The 22,171-nt window shown below is 39.6% G+C and overlaps 1 protein-coding gene across 1 annotated transcript in view; it reads left to right on the top strand.

The window, feature by feature from the left end:
- Positions 1 to 4,194: 4,194 nt before the first annotated feature.
- The window catches only part of PPP1R1C (protein phosphatase 1, regulatory (inhibitor) subunit 1C), a 52,153-nt gene continuing 34,176 nt past the window's right edge, over positions 4,195 to 22,171 (top strand). Inside the window, exons 1-2 of the mRNA XM_009697321.1 lie at positions 4,195 to 4,275; positions 6,576 to 6,636. Coding sequence (XP_009695623.1) covers positions 4,195 to 4,275; positions 6,576 to 6,636 — 142 coding nt within the window. The remainder of the gene's footprint in view (positions 4,276 to 6,575; positions 6,637 to 22,171) is intronic.

Raw genomic sequence — 22,171 nt, 5'->3', positions numbered from 1 at the left:
TCTCAGCAGGAGAACCCAAGGAAAGCATGCATCAACAGATCTTTGCAGAGGTTCTGGCATGGCTAGAGGTTCAGTGGCTACAATGGAGATTAAAGTTATGTCCTAAGAGCCACGCTGGAAGAAGTGCCACTTCCAAGCCGAGTCCTTGCTCTGCAAAGGCAGCCTGGTGGGTCAGAGAAGAGTAACTGAGTGCTTCCCTGCATTGCCACTGGTGAAATTACAAGCCAAAGCCTTAAGTGGGTTGGCTTTACAAGGAGCTCCAGCTATCTCCTCTCCTCTCCAGGCAGATGCTGCAGTAGTCCCCGACCACAGCAGAGAAGCTGAGGCAGATCACAGCCACAACAGAAACTCTGTAAGGAGCTTGCAGGACAGAGACCTTTGAATTCCCTTCCCAGCAGCCTTGTCTTTGGCTGGGAAAAAAATACAAACCTCTCCTAACACAACAGGGAAAATATCTCAAGCAGGAACTGTGCCGTGAGTACTCTGATAGCTCGTCACTACAGTAGGATATTTTAAAACGCAGTGCTTCATAGCAGAACCTAATGAATGACATAGGAAGGAAAGATCTTAGACAGTTGTTATTATTATTTTTTCTTCCATGTTAGTTTTAGCTGAATCATGAAGGAATTTGAAACATTGTGGGGATTGCACTAAAACCAGGAGATGAGCTAAAAGGATTTGGCAGTACTTAAATGCATTTCAGCTCTTCCCCAGACTATGATGCAGTCTATAGAAAATGCAAGCACACTTTGCCTGGAGACATCTAGTGCTGCAAATTAGGTGTAAGAGTGAGCTGATGTAGTAATCCTGAAATGCTATATCCAAGTGCTTTTTGAAAAGTACCTCTTATACTACTGTGAAAATACTTTTATTGTTATAGTGCATGTGAAGGTTGCAGGGCAGCTAGCTCCAAATAGGCACAGAGAGGAGAGCTGCAGAGGCAAATATCTCCACATGGCATCGTTGGCGGGCTGCTCTCCGAGGCGTAGCAGCCCCATCAAGGGCTTGTCCTTGTGTCTTGTCCTGTCCTCTTGTCTGGCTCCCTTCTGAACCTGCCAAGAAGTGGTTGTGTTGGTTTGTTTCTTCATATGATTGCTGAGCTTTTTTCTCAGATACCATTGCTAGCAATGACTTTGAGATATGATTCCTTTAGACAGCAATATCCTGCAGTCTAGAGCTGAAACACACCTCTATAAACCTTTGAGGATTTAGTATTTTAATATTTGTCACTATCTGAATGTGTTTTTTCAATTGACTTTTTCCTTAACATAAGAAATTTTTAGCCTTTGTAATGAGAATTATAGCTCCTGTAGTATGGTAACATACACTGTAATTGTAGCATAATTTAATACATGAAGTTTCATAGTCAGCTATAATAGATATTTTATGGCAAATAGTTTTTTCATACAGAAACCCGATATTTAAAATTTACTATTTATTAATATATATAATAGCAAAGCAACTGGAAAACATTTCCTCACATTATCTGGAACTGAGAAAAGAAAAATTATTTTCTTTCAAGTATGAAAATTTATCAGAGAAAAGCCATAACTTCAGATCACTGTGTATGTCCTCCCGCAGGTGTATCCTTGTGTATATCTGCTATGTCTGAAGCTGTCATTGAAGTTAACGGCATGTCTGTTCATGAAGGACTTGTGAAACTGGATAATTGGACTGTCCTGAAAACAACTCTCTAATTGTCCTTAGTGAAAGCAACGTGTGCCTCTCTTACTTTAGTGTCTTAGACTCTTCGTTGTACCAGCAAAACTGCTGCAATTGCACTCTGGCTCGAATTGTCTGTGGAAGTCTATAAAGCAAATTATGATTTGTCTTTCTAGGAACAGTGAAGGCTTAAAAATGATCATATGAAACTCTGAACATCACTATTCTGTGTGTGTGTCTCATTTGTTGTGGTAAATGAAACTAAGCATTTCACTTTAGCACTGAAAATATTCAGGACTTGGCCTGAGAAGGCCCAGAATAACCTGCTCTCAGGCCTTGCATGGAGCAGCAAGTGGGACCAGCTATCTCCAGAAGTGCTCTCCAAGGGAGACTCTTCTGTGGTTCTACAATTCCAAGTTAATGCCGCCTAAACTAAACTATCACAATAAATCTAACAAGAAAATTGTCAGCTACTAGCTGTCAGCTGGAAACTGCTATGGTACACATTAGTTTTGATTTGGATGAGGAGGGAAATTTCAGCCCTCACTAGGAGTTAGTTTTGGTCACTGAGTCAACTGGGTCTTTTAGTGTATTATTACCTCCTGAACTTTATCAGATTCTTCATAAACCACCTAGCTAGTGTGCTTGCCTCTGTTCAGAAATACCCTGGTATTCCAATAGTACATCAGCGGTTTTCATTTGTATAAATCGAAGCCAAGCAAACACTCCATCCCTGATGTGCTGGTTTATTCTGCTGTGTACGGCCTGTGCATTGTTCTTAACCGTGATCCCCACTCCTTCCCCGCCTCCTCCCCTGGCACAGGAGGGAAAATACTTGGTGACTCTGAATAAACCTGCGATGAACTGTGAAAATCCCTAGTGCTTTCATTGACCTGAACAAGAAACATGTTTTCAAATTCCTCTGAGTTTTGGTGATGTCCAGCCTCAGCTCTGAATTCAACTGCTTCTCTGTTTCCTTACTGCAGTCTGTCAGAGGCAGACTCAAGTTGTTACTCCTCTCTGTGTATTTCATCTGTTTGCTCCTTGTTCTGGCTGGTTGTGTTTCGCTTCCCTGTTCAGAATGTTCACAGGCCCTCCAAAAGCCTGACCAAAGTGCACTTTCTCTCTGCAGGTAGCCTCATCCCAGGTAGAGCCGATTCTGTGATGGCCTGGGCCAGTCTGGATTTTCCCACTGCACTTAGTTTTCTCTTTCTTCCAAATTGGCGGTTAGTGTGTAACAGGAGATTGACTTGATGCTCTTCGGCTTAGACCTAAGCTTTCAGCATAGCCCTTTGAACTGGCTCTGGAGCATTTTCCTTCCGTGGATGCAGTTTTGGCATCAAATACACCTTTGTGGCAGGGGCTCTGCTATGCTGCTTGGCCGTGGTCAGCTACCCTAAGCAAAGACATCGGTTAAGTCAGTGGTTGCTGTGTATTGTTTCATACATTTCGTTTGAATTAAGGTGAAATGAAAAGTGGAAATCAGTTATATTCACCAAAGGGTGCCATTGGTATGACTGACTAAGTTCTTTTCCTTGGCTTGGAAGAAGGCACAGATTTTGTACCCTGAAATAGGATTTGACCCTCCAGATTTTAGCCATCTAAAAATGAGGTAACTAGTCTGAATCTTCTTTACTTTTTCTAGGGTTAATGGAGAGAAAATGTCATCTCCAGTAAACACTATATTCCACTTAACTAGATCAGGGTGAAATGCCCTTTGATATGTCTAGCATGAGGAAGCCCAGATAGCTGGCTTAAATGTGGATGTTCTCATTATTTGAAGTCCTGCGAGATGGAGCCCACCAGAAGAAACTGCAGTCTAAATCTGCAAACCCAGCCTCAGGTGCAAACCCACTTAGCACACCAGATAAGCTTCATGAAAATGTAGGCATCTGTGTAGCATCATCATCAAAAATCTTCCTGGAAAAGGTTTAGAAAAGGATTTGAAATAGCAAAGGCAGTAGTTTCATACATAAGAAGAGAGCAGTTCTGGCACACTGTAACAGAGATGGAATGATTGCATCCACCCCTCCTGCTACCTCCACCCCCAAAATCTGAAAACTTCCTGATTTGTGTTCATCAATAATTAAGAGCCCATCAGCAATACTCAGAGGGAGCTTGCATTGCACTTCTGAGCAGCCAGTTAGTAATGTACGGTGGAGAGATCCTCTTTTTCAAATCCCAGGGCTCCAGGCCATGCAATGCTAGTATTGCATTTTCAATTAGCTTCTGAGTGAATGCTTGGCATACGTAGAAGTGAACTGGTACACAATTAGCTTATTGTTCCTCTCAGCTTTGTGCTGAGAGGATCTGAAGGACTGCAGAAGAGAGGGAAGAGGGGGAAAAAAAAGAAAATAGCCAAGCCAGTGGCATCTCCGTGGATGTGGAATAAGGGAGTTGCTCAGCTCACACAGATTCCTGTGCTAAGTCGGGAGTTACAGCTGCTACCGAGGCTGTGGGGAGGGCCCAGGGAGAGGTGCAGACCGGGTCTCAAGCTCCAGGCTCTTCTCTCTGGTTCACCTCAGCATCACAATGGAGCCCAACAGCCCTAAAAAAATACAGTTTGCTGTGCCACTGTTTCAGAGTCAAATAGATCCTGAGGCAGCTGAGCAGGTAAGGAAGACGAGTTTCTTTTGCTGTTTTGAGGGAACGGGGTGGGAATGGGGGCAAGATGTGGGGTGAGAACAGGTAATACTTGTGGCCTAAGTGCTTTTCTAACTTATATTAGTGTAACTATAGATTAAATGCTTCGGAGGTCATAGCAATGTCTGGATGTACCCAAAGAGGGAGAAGGATATGTCCTCTAGCCAGAATAAGGCTTCTTTACTTTGGGTAGGTTTATTCAGTATATATTTGTTGTGCCTTTTCTATAACTGGACTTGGACCCTAATATATACACTTCACATGAATACACATTCCCAACAAATCAACCAAAGTATATTATTTGTACACAAAGCAAAACATGAAGCTGATAATAGTTACCTAATGGAAATACTGTGCAGAAGACAGCTTATTTACCATTCATTTTAACAGGAGAAAATACAAGTTATGTTTTGCACAATAGTTAGCACTTCAGTTACCTCCTATATTTCTCGTTATTTCTATACAGTCTTCTTTATCTCATTGTTACTGTGTTTTACATATTTGAAAAATATATATGTGTAGAAATATGCCTGACTTATGTCTGCATTGGAATTATGCGTGTGCTATTTTAGGTTTTGACTCACTCCCAAAACATACACATACATATAATATATATAGCAATACAGACATCTAAGGAGGAAAATATATCTATTATTGTGTACAGTTACGTGTAGATGCACATAAAGAAGGACACAGGGAATCTTACGAGAAAAGCTGGATAAATCGTAATTAGGTGACCCAGTATATTTCTCTCAGTGCAAGTCCTTCTCGACATTTGCTTCTATTTCGGTAAGTCTAGTTTTAGATGATACCAGGGGAATATTATAACCTTGACAGTTCTGTGCCATTAGCTATGAAGTTATTGGCACCTTTAGGACAGGTATCTGGTTTCCTGAATATTCTGATGTTGTGCCTCTTAAAAGGCAGACACCTTCACCAGAAAATGATGAGTTGTGAGTGACCACTGAACGAAGAAATATTAGAAGGGTGCGGGAGAGAATTGCTGCAGGTCTTCATTTTGTCCATAGGTACTTCTGACCTGTGAGATGTCCATACATTATGGAACAGCCCTGAAATGAATTCAAGCAGGATGTCTTCTGTTATTTTTCTGAAATCTGTGAGAACCATAGGATTAGGATTTCCTGGAATTCTCATGGCTTTTAAAATGCTGTGGACCACATTCTGCCCAGTATTTATGGGCAGTCCTTTTTTTTTGGTGTGAGTTTAATTCCAAGTGCTGTACAGTTTCACTGTGGGTGTGTGATGAAATCAAAGTAGTAAATTCTGCTGTCAACTGCAGTTACACTAATCTGGAATAAACCCATTAACCCTGATGATGTAATTTTCCATTTACACCTCTGAAAGCAAAATTTGAACCCAGCTAAATACAGATGTTGGCTCAGCAACTAAAAAAGTACAAACACACTGACATTGAGATGTTGTGTCAGAATGGTTTCTAGCTTAAATACTCTTGGTCCTTCTCTTAAATTCAATAGAATATCAATAGTCTGGAGGCTTTAGTGAAGCGACACAAAGCTTTCAGTGCAAATGTGTGCATTATAGGAGGGTAGTCCAATATCATGTAGTTCAACCACTGTTAATAGAACAAAAGTACTTAACCAAATAAACACCTAATAAGAATTCCATAAAATTCAGGATTATATATTGATATGTAAAGATCTGTTGTATAGTGCTCTTTGAATATATTCTTTTGAAAGTCTTAAGTATTGTTCTTCTTTAGTTAAAAAACAGTAGTAACACCTCTGGCCACCATTTAGAAATCTCATAAATTCATTGGAAGGCATACATGCAATATTAACTCTCCAGTGCACTTAAAAAACACTATTATTAATGATTATTTGTGAGAGCAATGACAGTACTGGGTATTTGCACATATAAGCTCACAAACTGCTGGAATAATTTTCCTGACGCAATGCCAAATGTAAATATTTTAAGATATGACTGATATATGTCCGCAGTACATGTCCAAAAACTTATTCAAGATGATTGCAAATCCTAAAGGTATTTTGGAAAGCTCTGCCCTGTGCCTTTACTTTCCATGTACAAGCAGCAGCATGACCCTGATCACTGTCAGACTGGATGAGCAGTCAGTAAGACAATGATGTGCTGCTGTTCTTTAAATATTTTCTTTTTTAACTTTGCCTGGTCTATACTCAGGAGGACACCAGATGGATTTTTTGCTTCGCTCGCTTTGTGTGCGGGGCAATTGATGGACCCTAACGACTCTCCTTCATTTATACCTGTTACAGATCAGGAAAAGAAGGCCTACACCAGCATCGCTCGTCATCATGAATGAACACGTACCCCCAGGTAAGTGCCAACATACCTTCTAAACCATTGAACTTGTATACACAGGATTGTCTGCAAATCGGTTTTAACTAAATGATTTTAAAAATCCAGCATTAATTTCATAACACTAAATATCAAATAATAGATCTTAGAACTGTTTAGCATAAACCCCATGAATATGTGTAACTCCTGGCCTCCAGATAATAATTTCAGGATTTTATCTTCCATGTAAATCTGTTGTTGCATGTGCAAGGAGAATTAATATGACCTGGGTCCAGCACTTCCTTCCACAAACGTTTTCTTCCCCTGGGTGGATACTTTGGAGATCCATGAAGTCCTAGTCCTGGTTCTCAGATCTCTAGAGAGGCTAGCCCTAGGCTGGCACCAGGGCTAATTCAGCTAAGGGAATTGCTTCTGCAAGAACAGGTTGTTTTCTGCTTTTCTGATGAAACATGAAACATGTGATGTCTTTTTTCATTATTCCTTTTCAACTGTGAATACATTGTCTTCGTCTAAGACTCCTCCCAGAAGATTTTCTGTGGGATGGGACAATTTGAGGTTGCAACATACTTTGTCACATAAATGTGACTTCAGAAAGACCCCTTAATAAGCTGTTTAGGCAGTATTAGAAGAAAAAAAGCTCAGCAAAAATGGATTATAGGAAAAAGTCCTCAAGGCATAATCTCTTTGAAACACATTACCTACTTTATATCAAACTTCTCTTTTGTAGTGCACTGCAACATTTTTTTCCTGCCTTATATCTTCATCACCTGAATCTTTTTTTAAAGGCAGTTCAAGCTTTTTCTCACTGATGGGTCTCTAACGTCATTACTGTATGCACTGGCAGCTCAGTAAAATAAACCCATCTTAGCTCTCTTAGGATCTCCACTTACCGCACTGTGCTGATGGTCTCCAGTTCTGAATAACATCACTGGTAGCTAAAGTTCCTCAGGAATGTGTAGAAAGAAGTATTTGGAGAACCCAGCTTTTGGGATTGAGATCATTGCAGCACAGCACACAGATTAGGGTGGCTGGAGCATGGCATATTGCTAAGGTTATACTCTTCTGATTCTGAGAGTGACCCATGCGTTTGCTGTGGGGCTAACACCAATCCCAGTTTGGAGAGCAGCTTTCTGACCTGAATTTCAGGCAGTTCAGCTCTCAGTAATGGTGCACGGAAGATCTGCCTTAGACTGACTTTCCTTACCTTCATGGAATCTACAGTGTCTCTGTTGCTAGAACTTAATTTAAAGCAAATTCACCTTGACTGTTAATCTGTTTTGCAATTCACTTTGTACACTTTGTACCAGCATGTTTCCTTTTATAAACAGATACTTGGTACAGTACCAAATCAAAACCAAACAGAGAATAAGAACTCTTTTTAATTTACAGGAAATTTTACTGTAAACAGTGGTGCATGTCTGTTATCTCCTTTCCTGCAATGTTCATAATAAATCTTTAAATAAATCATTTTTATTATGAGTCAGGATTGCTGCAAGTATCAGTCAACTTCCATATAAGCCCAAGCATTAATATTCACCTTCTTCACTTATTTATATTTGTTTAGATACTATCCCCTCTTACTAGATACTGGGAACTAATATCAATGAAGATATTCTTTGGTTAAATTATAATCTTGTTTTGTTTTTTAATTTTATATAAAGTCAAATAAAAATAAAATCTTTAAAATCACCTTCATTTCCCTGCACCTCACCATTTGGTTTATGCATCAGCATGTTCATGCATATTTCCATATGGTATGCTTGATACAGGCAAGTTTTGAACAGGGTGTGCACATCTAGCTGTGTAAGCCTGCTGAATAGAAGGACTGCAAAGCCAAATTGGAAAGGCAGACAATAGCTTTACAATGGAAGTACAAATAGTAAAAAAATTCGTTATGATCTTGATCTTGCAAGGTGCTGTACAGCTTCTGAAATTATTGTATACCTTCAACTGTCAGAGTCAGCTAATCATGGGGGCACTTGACACGTTGCTGGTTAAACCACAAAATGTTGGTTGGTTGTTGGATTTTGAATAGAATTCAGTGGGATGCTGAATAACAGTTTGTCTCCCAAAAATGTTAAATTCGTCACTGCACATGGTCACAGTCAATAAAACAGTAGTAATAGTAAGGGTGCTACCTTGACACTCCAACAAATTGCTTTAGAAATGTGATTCCCTAGATCAATGGGGAAACTGAACAGCAGAGAAATGTGTGTTCTAATGCAGTTCTAAATGTTTGGATGCCCCTGCAAAGTTTACTCAAATTATCTAAACTTCTTTTATTTTGAAAAACAGACACAGGCATTTCTAAGAGGCAGACTTTTCTATAGCTTTCTGTTGCAGCTGCTTCTGATTGCAGCAGGAAAAAAGGAGCATTTTTGTGGTATTCTGGTGTTCTGGATGCAGACCCATCTGGAAACCAGAAGGCAGTAAAATGTATTTGGACATTTCAGAACTTCAAGCTTCATAATAAATTCAGTTTGAGTTATGCTGTACAAAGATCTAAAATAGTTGTTTTCTTCTAAGTGTTCTCATCCATCCCTGACGTCTACTACAGCTTTGACAGGAATCTGTCTTCACTGGTTTAGGTTAGGTCCACTGTGCTATAAAGTGAAGATGGAATATCTGCTAAGGCTAAGTCGCTTTAAACTGATGACAGCTACTCAAAAACTATAAGACGAATCTGCTTGGATTCCTTGCTTCCAAGGAGACAGTGCTAGACCACTAAAAGATTTAAAGGCAGGTGGTGACTGCAGGAGCTAATGTCCAGCCTGTAGCATCAATGACTGGTGCATTTTCTCATGTTCACTCTGATTGTCATCATATATATTTGCAATCAAAGTCAACAAAAGAGAAATTTGAATTACAGCGACAACAATGATTGCAGTGGACAATATGAGTTTGTGAAGCAACGTAGCAATGAGTAAGACCTTAACTCTCTCTGTAAGTGCTCCGTAAAGTGCTTTTTGATGGGTTATGTCACATCTGAGCAGAGAAGCTAGCACTAGCAAGTTGAGACTCGAGTTATGGAGTTACTTAACTCTACCGCGCTTCAGTTGCCACTGGTGAAGCTATATTTTCTGAGCATCTGATGTTTGATTTCATAATATCTAATCAGTTTTACTTTTATTTGAAATTATAAGACCCTCTTACTATCTGTGAAAGCAAAGACAAATATTAGTGGACAGAACTACAAAAATGTGCAGCATCTCATCCTGTGCAGGATGCCTGCATGGGTTACTGGGCTAACCCACTCGTATCCTGCTATAGCCACAGTTGCTCCATGTCTGTCCTTTATAAAAAGAACTTAAGTAAATGCTTAGTTTTAAAGACACATTGAACTCTTATGCTGCACAAGGGCTTAATCCAAGAATTACTAAAGCTCTCCTGCTTCCTTTTTCTCTTGCAATATCATTGGAACCAACAGAAACCAAATATCACCGTACTCTGAAAGCAACATTTTCTGCACTGCCATAATATGCTCACAACCTCCTGTCTCCTTACCAAGCATAGCAGAATATCAAAATATGAAAATCAGTTCTTGTCATCTGAAATAAAAGTCTGATCATGCTTATGCTAGCAGACTATCATAGTGCGATGGCTGAAGAGAAAGCTGATGGCAATGTAGAGAAGTGATGGTTGAGGGAGGAGAACATGTCAGACCACAACTCGGGTTTGATGCCATTAGGGGTCTCTTTGATCAGAAAACAATGCCAGCATTCCTGTACGGACTGGCTTTGTCACAGAGCCAATGCAACATCAAACAGTCTGGCTGGCAAAGGCTCTTCAACTTGTGTCAAAGTGTTCGGTCTTCTTGAAGCATTAGAATATGGGTAAACATTAGGATAAACTTCTGCATTTCAGAACTTTCTATGTATTTGCTGTTTCCAGCTCTCCTTTCTGCTCGGTTGCCTGTTTGGCTTCTTTGCTTTCAATGTAAATGTTACTCGGTGTTTGAAAATAAGAAAAACATAGCAATGTGTTTCGGTAACTCTTCTCCAGAGCTACCTTTTTCTATTTTGCAAAACTCATTTCAAGGCAGAAAGGGTATATTATCACTGCAAAAGCAATATAAAACATATATTCCAAGTACAACCCATTACATCTGAGTTTTCTGAAGGCTGGAAATCATAACTTAAAGATAAGCAGGCTGTACCTATCTCCAGACAAGGAACTTGCTTGCAGCTTGGGGATTAGCAGTTTTTCTGTCTTGTTCCTAGCTGATTTTCCGTTGTTCAGAGAAGGATTCATGCCTTTCAGCTTACTGCCACTTCCCCAGAGGTCTGCTGCTCCCCTCAGGAGCAGCCTCAATATTTGGTGCAGTAGCAAACAACACAGCCAGATGGGTGGTGGGAGGAAAAACTGTCCTCACACCTGTGATGATCCCATGACAACCCAAAGTACATTAGGTTTTTTTATGCTAAATTGATTCTAGACACTCCCAGACTTTCCCTGAACAAAAAAAATCTCATTACCATGTGTAGATGTGCTTTTCTGATGATGCAAACTATACCAGCACCACATCCTTCAGGCGATAAATGCGATATGATCTACCCAACGTTAATGTTTGTGACTAATATTTCTTAGATTATGCTCCTAGGTGAATGAATGTGTTTTACATCTAATGGTCGCATTTTTTTTTTCTCCCAAGACAAAATAAACTGGGATCAAAAAAGACCTACTGAGTAGGAGGCAGCTGTTTCTGGCCATTGTCAAGCAGTTCTGCTATACTTTCTCAGGCAAAAGTCTCACTGAAACTTGAATCAGCTGAGAACTCTTGGTCTCAGAGTTCATGAAAACTGATCTGTTTTTCAAAAGTCTGAGATTCTGGTAGGACATACTGCTTACTTTGGTTCAGGAAATAGAAAGTAAGTAAGCCAAATAGCAGCTGTTTTCAATTGCAAATTTAGGCTTCTAATGTGGTAATAAAGCATTCAGAAAAGCAGTACATTAATAAAAACTGTATTTATTTTTTTTTTGTCAAACTACTTGGCCTTTCTATATACTAAATGTGGATGCTGTTTAAGTGTGCTGTCTGTTGTTATTTCAGTCTAGGAGTTCGTGGAGGTGTGGCAATAAGCAATGAAAAAGATTTGTGCTCCCTCACACCTCTGAACCGGTGCAGCTCAGTGTATGTTACCAACGGCACCAGGATGCTCAGAAATCAGGCACTGTTGGTCAGGGCAGTGAGGACCTTTGTGTTCTTGCAGCCTGTGCTGGAAAGGACTATCTGACACAGTGAAACAGTGAAATACATAAAACAAACATTGCATAAGACCTGACAAGTCATAGGGATTCCAGAACAGAGATAAAAGTGTCTGGGCTTGACAATATCCTGCTGTTTTCAGGCTGATGTGTGACTGCAAATGTTCGGTGGCAAACTACATCCCTTTTTCTTACCTATATACACTATGCTTGGATGCTCTTTCATTTGGGTTACTTTGAATTTACTCTGCAGTTCGGGCTCACAGAAGTCCCTGGGACAAGCCACAGCATAAGTTCCTTACACATATGCAATGTGACTAAAGACTCCATGATGTGATCTGTGAAAATGAAAACAAAAGTTCAGGAACTTAAAAAGAAAAAACCCAAAAAAGTCAGGAGATTGTGCTTGAGCTGTTTTTAATGCAGCCCAGAAGTGCCAGCTCACAGGTTCCAAACAGAAGCAAAGAATTTGAAAACAAACAAACAAACAACAAAAAACCTTTTCCTTAGTGTCTTTCATGAAAATGCTCCATTTTCATGATAGGGTGAGGATTTTATATGTCATTGTCATCACCTACAAAAAGAGCTATCATGCTCCCTGCAGTACAGTAAAGAGACGACGCTGGAGGACTAGGCTTGAGTTGGTTGGGATGCCCCAGGCACTGCTGTGCCAAAACCAAAGGTTATTTACCAAAGCAGCCAGATGCATTTTTGATTTTCTTTGAGGTCATGAACACATTACCTGGGAATATTTTAGTCATTGTGTAAAACACGTACTGTGAAACACTAGGAAACATGTACTATTTCTTATAGTGCTCAAGTAGAATCTGAACTGTCTCTTTCATCAGTAAGTTATGCTTTAACGAGGAGAAGAGTCTGAAAACTACTCAGAGAATGTCAAAACCAAAGGTGTTGTGCATGTTCTGGTCAAAATTTACTTATTTTACTTAAGTTTTTGTGTTTATTTTTATCCATGCTTCCTTCATTTTCAGTGTTTAATGACAGCTGCGTAGGTACATTTTACATGACACATAGCCCGTATGAGCTTGATTGCTTCTACTGACTATGGTCTAGTTGACTGAAGTGAGTAAATTTAGCCAAAACAAGAAAGAGTCCCTCTCATTCACTGGAGCCTGCCTTCCCTGCGCAAGACGGGGGAGCACAGAATGCAAACACCGCCTGAGAAAGCTCTGCTCTGTGGGAAGGCCTGAGCCAGCCCGGCAGACGGGAAATAGAGGTTGGATATTGACAACCAGGACTCAGATTTCTGGCCTAGATCAGAGAAGCAATGCAGCTGAGAGGACATAAAGCAAAAAAAAATGTTTTACTTGCTCCCAGTATAGGTGGAATTGCATTAATCAGTTTCTCTTGTTCCAGCCTTAAATCCCCAACAGGTGAATCAACAGACTTTTTTATTTATCAGTGCAGCTAAGCTCCTAGTGTGTACCATGACATTACTTGTTCCTCCTGCTCCCTGCTGCCTGTTGGTTTTGTGCTGGAAGGGTCAATGTGGAACTATCTGAAAGTGAAGGAGGTATTTTTAGAGTTGAACCTTGTACTTTTCATCTGTTTTCCTCATTCCTTATACAAAAGTACCATAGAAACAGCCTTCTTCCACTCCAGGAGATTATTTGCAAATCATTTTTAATATATATGGCTTCATGTTACAGATCTCCAGCTGCTTGATTATTCAGGCAGGACTGATAAGCTTTCGAATGTTTACCTCTGTTACCACCTCCGGGCGTATTAACATGACAAAGAGCTGTGCCATGGGTAGAGAACAGCAGTGTGCAGCGCACACCTACCTAACCTGGTGAGGAAGTTACTTGGACAGATTCTAACTGGGTTGCATTCATAAGGCTTAATATTTTGCTAGAGGAACTCTAATAGATTTGCCAAATACTTATACACCTCATACAGTTCGCTTTGATGAGAATTCTGAATAGATGGTGTTAGCTATTTAAAAAATGAAATGTCTAAGTGTAATTAACTACTTCTTAAAGTACTTAAGCTGTATTTAATTTAGCTACATGAGTATAAAGTTTGGGGGGGGACGACGTGTGACATTTTAAAAAAAAAAGTTTGGATTGAAATAGGTCCAGTTTAGCCTGGGGTACACATTCTGTTTGTATTTTGAGTGGGTTTTTTTAAATGGTAAAAAATTTTAGAGACGATTTGAAATTAAGTCCATCTAAACATTGTGAGACAAAATGTTTTGAATAAGAACATCAAATTAGCTTGTTTTGAGATTATGTTTAAATTATACTTCAATAACATGATAATACTGATTTTTTTAGTTTTTTTTTTTTTTTACATCAGGTAATAAACTAAAATCCATTAATAAATGTTTCAGACTTGCTGAGGGTTAAAAAACAACACAGGGTTTATATGACCTCTACTATTTAGAACTTAATGCAGCACTCATTTACCATGGTGACGTGTGTGGAATAAATAGATAATGCAGACAGATGAGAGAGAATCCAGCTTTTAGCACTAACCTCATTATGTTCAGAATATTGGGAAGGGGTTGCACTTAAAGCATCAATCAAGATAGCCCCGTTTATTGAGCTTTCAGAGACAAAATTTAACTCTTTATATGGAGTAACTGAAGTTAAAGCTTCACTACAAAATACACCAAAAGTGAGAATTTAATGAATCTGTACTGAAAGCTAGCAGAGACTCTAAACAAAATGAAGCTATCGGTCATGAAAGTTTTTGCCAGCTACACAAGGCTGCAGGAATTCAGAGAGAGTGCAGGGACGTGTAGAGCTTAGCTTTGCTTTTCTGTGGGTCTGAGCTGCCTGTGTCACCAGCTGGTGGAAACGAGATCAGCTGGACCAGACAGGTCTCTCTTTAAAGTAACCAAAGCAGTTCTAGGGTAGAATCAAACTATATGTCTAGTGGAAGGAGCTCTGTTTCCTCCTCTCGCCCTCAAAATGCTATTCATGTGTCTGTATCTAATATCATCGCTCCTAGTATTTTTCTTAAACGGCTTTACTGAAGGATCAAGAGAATATCATAGTAGCAGAATGAAGCAAAGTTACATGATCACTCTTTGTTCATGTTTTCCCTGGAATACCTGGGGTGCAGACGTACCACAGAGAATTAATGTCTTGGCATTATTTATCTTATGAAACCAAACCACGCTTACAGAGTTAGCAGCGCTAAGTAGATGAACGTGCATTTTAAAGGTGTTTTTCACCTGAGGCCACGTCCTTCGTTCTGATGAGATGAGCAGAGAAGAATCACACTGTGCAGAAAATGAGCTTGAGCAAGGCAGATAGGAAGTTCAGTAAAGCAATGAGCTCTATTGCATCCTGCAGTACCACTTATCCTGGTACCTAGACGTCCCATGGCCTAAACATTTCAGCACTGAACCTCCACCGCTCAGTGGCTTGTGATAATTTTCCCTTCAAGTCTTTCTGAAGTTGCCTGCCATAGCTGTTCTCAGACAGCAGGAGAAAGCAAAGAAGATCTGGATGAATCTTTCCTGCTCTTTCTTTGACCACCACCTAAAAGTAGCATCTCTGGGATCAGCCACGAGGTAGCTGTACCACTTGCTCCACCTTCTCCCCGTTATATTACGATCTGCAGGACAGCTACAGAATCAGGGAGCAATTTAACCTACAAGCCCAGCTGATCTGAGTGCAACATATTTCTATTAGTAAGTGCTATTTTATAACATTTTCTGTTTGAATTAGAATTGTACTGATGAACTAAAAATTGGGGGCTAGGGGAGAAAAAAGAATTTTCCCTTTAAAGAATTGTGATCCAGAAGATTTTTGATCCAGGTCAACCTTAGTTTTTTACCATCTGTTTTTGAAATACAGTAAGTAGCAGCAGGGCTGTGGTTGTTTAGAAATGTGCTTCCAAGCTTCCTAAAATGCTGATGCTAGTGTGTGACTTAGGCTTTAATGTGTACAGTATATCCAGTAGGAGGATGTGGAACATCTCATTCCACAGTAATCACAGCAAGGTGTTTCTGATTGTGACAGTACAGATGGAGATGGATAAAACAAAATCCAGGGTCTCCTCTGTCTCTGGTATGTAGTGAGGTTAGTAGAAATTCTGAAAAATGTCTTTGGAAATTACAGATGACTTAGTCTGAGTCAACAATGGTTGCCCTGTCCCACCTAGTCATGCTGATGGTGAGAATGAGATTATGGAAGCTCATTTTGCTGACTCTTTGAAAGTTTATAAAACCAAACAATGAATTTACAAAACTGGTATTTGCATATTCTTTTTATAAAAAGGGTCATAAACCCCAAGAAGTACTTCTATTAGTAGCTCACTTGATTCACGCAAAAAATGATCCATGTATGTGAGGAGCTTTATGCATGTGCATTCTAACTACGAGAAAGCTGTGAGCAGTTGGCCAGGACTAGCTTTACAACACATTCCTACTGAAATCCTTGAGCTATTATTCCAAAAGGAAGGAAACTGCAAAGGCAGCAATAATAATTACTGGCTAAGGAAGAGTTTTATTGTTTTGTGTTTGTTTTCTTCTCCCCTGGCAAATGTCACTTTCTAGAACGTACAATACACTACTGTTCAGCTACAATATATATTTTTTAAATGGTTTTATGAGATATAGCATGCTAAGAAATGCTTGAGTTTTTTAGTTTTGGCTGCTGCTGCTGGTTTTTATTTTAGAGCTTAGAATACCCATATAGCTCACAACTGAGAAAGGAACTGCTCGCAGTGATAGCTATTGCAGCTGTAACCCCAATACAAAGACTGCAATCAGTGTGTCAATTCTGAGCCATGTCCCATCACAATCGATTCCTGCCTATAAAGCCATTAGGAAATGGTTTAAATGTATATCAGGGGATCGGCTAGTATTATATTTCTGGTAACCATGGATTTTTCTTCATGATCTTTGCCTCAGTTGTCTTTAGATCTTCAACCTCTTCAATATGTCATTTGAACATAGACTGAACACAAAGCAAGCAAGCAGCTGGAAAGTAATACTAATACTATTCAGAATTACTGATGAATTCACAACTCTGGGTAACTGTCTTCTCAAGGTACTTAGCTTCCTTCTGTATTTGAAAATACTTAATGTACATGTTAAGTCTTTTCACAAACTAATACATTGTTATGACTGTTTGAGGCAGTGGACAAAGTAATTGCAAGCTATTTGGGAAGTTTTTGTGTACATGCTTTGGTAACATTTGGTAAAACAGTAGCCACTATTTGCAAACATTTAGTAGTCTAGCAGTATGTTTTGCTTGGGCACATTAATTTCAGAGGCACATTTCTTCTCTTTGAACCTGTTTCTCTGAATATTTGCTGGCAGTCGTTCAACAGCTCTGGCCCTCCTCTAACCTCTCCAAAGCCATCTTTATCTCCACTGCCCTTCTATTTCCTTCATGCGAGTCTTTTCTTTCACTGTCAGGTTTCAGGCCAGGTGAGGTTACGCTGTGAGTGTGGAAACTGCCCTTACTCCATGAAGCAAAGATGTAATCTTTATTGACATCTGCTTTTGTGTCAGAACAGACCTTGTGTCAATGTAACCTTACAATGAGATGAGTTCTCCTTCTACGCAGTTGGAAAAACTTTGAGACACCACATTGTGCTTTAGGTCTATTTTCCAGTCCTTGTCCTTTGCCTTGTTCCTTCGCTCTGTGAAAGTCCATTTTTCTAAGGTCATCTTGTAGTTCAGTTTGGTGCTCCAGCACCACCTGGGGCACCCCGAAATGCTAGCTGTCAGGTTCCCCTTCTGGCTCACGCTGGAAAATCAGTGTCACCTTGCTTTACATTTATTTGTTCCAAGAGTAAGGGAATTTTTCTTATGTATATTTCAATCTAAAAGAGAGATTTGAATTATCCTAAATAGATGTGCATAAAAGAGAGTCATATGTAGATCGTCATGTATCCTTTAAGTCTTACTTTGCACATTTTGAGGCTTGAATTTACCATCAACTTTCCCAATAAGGCCAAGGATCTTAAATTTTACATCACCAGTCACAGCAGTTTTCTTCAGTTTGTCTCACTTATTTCTACTTAGTTGAATGAATTAACCTGGATTTTCAAAGATGCAGTGAATATTATTGTGATTGGCATTACTTAGCTTAGACAATGAGTAAGAGTTCTGACTAAGAACCCAATTTATGTATGGCTGAAGTTCTTTCCCAGTTGCACTAACTCTAGAACTCGTTCATTAAATGAGAAAGTAGTTTGCCTTTTTTTCTCTTTTGTTTTTTCATTGTTTTTTACCAAACTCATGCTATATATCTCAGATAAAATCTTGACTTTCAAGTCAATGGCAAAACTTCCTGTTGCTTATGGCTTAATAAAGTCAGCGATAAAATTATTTTCTGTCTTTCACTTCTCTCTGATTTGTTTTGCTGATACAGACCGCAGATTTGCCACAGTGTTTGTGCTGAGCAGCCCTCCACATGTGTTGAACTCCTGTGCTGGACTCATTTTGTCTGGGACACAGCTCAGCTCCGCTTGACACCCAGCTGAGCCACGCACTGACGGAACACCTTTTTGCTGAGGGTCGGAGTGTAACATGCAGCACAGATTTGTGATTAAGCTTAACTTTGATGTGCTGGAAATGGAAAGAAGTACTTTGCTGTTAACTAAATGGTATTATTTTAGAACGAGTTAATTTAAGGGAGCTTTGAAGCAAAGTAGAGGCCGACTCTGACCTGGAGCTTCTGCACACACTATGACACCCTGTGGTGTTGCTGGAGGTTCCTCCTGGTTCTGATGCCATGAGTCCACACTGGTCAGCTGCAAATTAGATTAAATATTTAACTCAGAGTCATTCCTGGTCATTTCATAAGAGATTTATATTGAGTCCAGAGAATGCCTCATCTGAGAGATTAAAAAAAAAAAAGAAAAAAAAATTTTACTTACCTCCTCCTGTTTCCTCTTATTTAATCAGTTCTCCTTTGAAAGCCATCTCCATTTCCTTCACCAAAGAGGAGTTTGTGCTGCTTAGAAAGCAACTAGAAGAAAGCAACTTCAAGCCTAGCATTGTTTATATTGTGTTTTAAAGTCAATCTTTACATTAGTTATCCAAACGGAATGTTTATTTCAAGCGTATTTCTCCCTGAGTTGATTACTTTCTCTGGGAAGACCTGCCAAGCCTGTAGTTGTCCCCATATGATGGACGAGGGACTTCATGTCAGGAAGGTCTGCTCCATGCTTCTCGCACACCTGACCCTTGTGAAGCAGGGCTACAGAACAGGGCCTCTTGTGCTATGAGGAAAAGAAACTTCTCCATGGAAGGGTTTTTTCATGACAGGTTTTTTCCATGAAGGCTGTTTTGTGTTCTGTCATTCAAAGCCAGGACAGTATCAGAAAAAGCCTTACAGAGCTGGCAGAAGCTGGAAGACCACAGAGTCAGGCAGAAGTATAACTCCAAGAGGGCAGACAGAACAACATAGTCTTTATTAGTAAGAAGGGAGAAAATAAAGAATTAAGTTTGAATTCTCTTCCAATATATATTTTGAGAAGCTATATTTGATTTATGTGACTTATTTAGAATTTGTTTTATATTTATAATTAACAGGTATCATAGGGAGGGAGAACGAGAAGTTGAAACTAAAATGCTTAAGAGAGGGATGAGGGTTTGTGCTGCTTGTAATAATTCCATGACTGCTCTGTGGTAAGGCTGCAGACCTGATTCATCATTGTTATATTCTAGTTTTATGCCAGTGAAACTAGACTGATTTCCATGAGTCTGGCATGAAACTGGAATAACAGGGTGGTGAATCAGACACTATAATTCACTTCTGAGGTTCATGTGATCTAAACAAATAAATACATTTAGATTCACATTTGAGCTTTGTAATGCTCCAGTTTCTTCCAAACCAGATTATGGTCTCAGAATGTACGTTTTAAAGAAATTTTGATGTGTGTAATTTATGAAAGGTAGTTTTAATTCATATTCTTATGGTTGTGCAGTTGAAAGTGGGTCCTTGGGTACTGTCTGTATGATGTTCAGAGATAGAGATGCTGTTTGGATCAGATGCTGTTGTGTGTATTGGGAGGAAAAAGATGATTGTTCTTTTCATTTAGAGGTTGACTTTGAGCACCATTAGGAAGGATTTGGTCTAACAAAGGAGATTGCTGCCCCTACTTTCAGTAGTAATGGCTACTTGAGTATTGAAGGTGGGAAATACAGAGCTATGTAAATATGAATGGGCTAATTTACCTGGAAAGAAAATTTTAAACATCCAAACAGCTGATTCATCCATCCTGTGGCATTTTAGTGAACTACAAAGGGTTGATTACAGTCAGGAGCTTGTTGGGAAAAACTACCCTATGATCTCTGAGCCAGAGTGATGAGAGGTCTCTTGGTGACGATGTCAGGGTAACATGGGACCTTACCCATGCTACATAACCTTAACTGCAAATGCCTGATAGAATAAACATGCAAATGCCTGTGTATATAACAAATTCCTCTCTCCTATGTTTTTATTAATATTTCCCATACAAATCTTGTTGTTAGTGCTCCCTAAAGGGCCAGGCAGTAATTTAGATGCTGATTAGTGTGTGAGATGCAGCAGAACTGCAATGTACACACTCTCTTGTCAGCACTCGACTGAGGAGGGGAACAGACCCTCCAGCTACGTTTACGGCAGCAGCTGGAACGCTGGCCTTTAATGAGGTGCTTTTGCAATATGAAGATTTTCAGAAACATATACTCACACCAGGAGGGCTTACCAGGATTTTTTTTTGTAATTAAATGTAATTACATCTATACCCATAGTCAAGTTTTCATTGATAAATATAAGCAAATAAAAATCAGCAAGCAGAATTCTAACAATTAATTACATAAGCATTTTAAATGCATGTCTTTTTGGACTGTTTTCCTTTTCTTACCTCAGTGGTTTAGTAAAAAGCAATGAGATGCCAGCTGATCTGGCAATGTGGAGTTAGAACTCTGGCAAAAGCAAAGCATTAAATATTTTTTGATTTTGCTTTGTCTTCTGGAGGAAAGGAAAAGTAGTTTTGATAGCAGAAAAACCAAATAACATTATGCCAGTCAATTTCTAAATCAGATTTCAATGAGCTTGTTTTACAAATACCAATGGTAAATACACATGGTGGTGATCAAACACCAGTGAGGCAAGCTGGTAGATTTAAAAATATCCTTACTTTACTGATAAAGAAATCGGAATGTGAAATGACTGAAACCAAATTTTAAAAAAATTTCAGGTTTGCCTGCCACTAAGTAGCAGGAGAATGAAGAATTATTTGAAAAATTATAAATTTCTTTTCTTAGTTCCTAAAATTGTGTGGGTCTGTGCCATTTAAATGTAAAGATTTGAAAGAGGTGATCTGTCTTGTTGCACCATTAGGACACAGCAAGGGTGGGAGCAGAGCTCTGCCACCCACTGCCCAAGCACACAAGCATCCCCCAACCCTGCAGCAGGAGGAGTGCGCCACCCTCCTCTTCATCACAGGGGATGGCTACATGGAGCCAGAGCCAGGAAAATAATTTTCCTTTTCCAACTGTATGTCATCATTGAGTATATTGATTGGAAGTCAGCAATTGGGTCATTTCTTTCACTTTTTTTGAGAGAGAAAGCATTTCATCAAAACTAATGAAATTAAACTGGCTGAACTATTTCATAGCAGCAGCATTATCTGATTTGTCTCTAGCTTACGATGTCCTGCACTGAAGTTTGCATGTGAAAGGCTGGATCCACACGTCTCTTCATCTACTTTGCTCTCTCCAGTGGCACTGTTTATACAGGGGTGGGAGCAGGATTATAAGAAGGCTCCAGACTGACAGTGACATTGTGTCCTTAAAGTCTCTCTTCAGGCTCATTTCTTTCAGATTCAAATGATTCTTGTTTAAATCATTCTTTAACTAAAACCTGTTACAGGCATATGGCGCATGGGCTATTTCCACCATCGGAGCAATTACAGAGTACTGTGTTTATTATTTTTAAGGGAAAATTTAGACACTATGACAAACACTAACCAAATCCAAAGCCCTATCCACCCTCTGTCATTTTTATCTGAAATTTCTCAGCTTTGTTTTCCCAAGGAAAATTCCAAACTCTCTACAAGAAGCTTTCTCCAACAATTATACCAGCCTCTTACTGAGTTTCTTTTGTGTAAAAGGTGGCCTCTCTGACCTGTTCTGTTCTTCCAGTGCCTGACTGAAACCCTACAGAAAAGGCATTTATTTGCTCTTGCCAAGGGGAAAGAAAGCAGGATGAGCTAAGCCTTAGCTGGAAGAGATAAGTCTTTGCCGGATGACTCCACTGCAGAGCCCATGGGTGATATCAGAGGCCAAGTCTTTTAAAATAGGTCACCTCTTGCCCTGCATGGCTGCTCCAAGTGCATTAACATTATCCAGTGGGAGAAGAGAGGCAGA

This window comes from Cariama cristata, unplaced genomic scaffold (genome assembly GCF_000690535.1).
Source record: "Cariama cristata isolate BGI_N322 unplaced genomic scaffold, ASM69053v1 scaffold6693, whole genome shotgun sequence".
NCBI classification, from domain to species: domain Eukaryota; kingdom Metazoa; phylum Chordata; class Aves; order Cariamiformes; family Cariamidae; genus Cariama; species Cariama cristata.
Note: the sequence above shows the minus strand (reverse complement) of the source record. Positions and strands in the feature narration are given on the sequence as shown.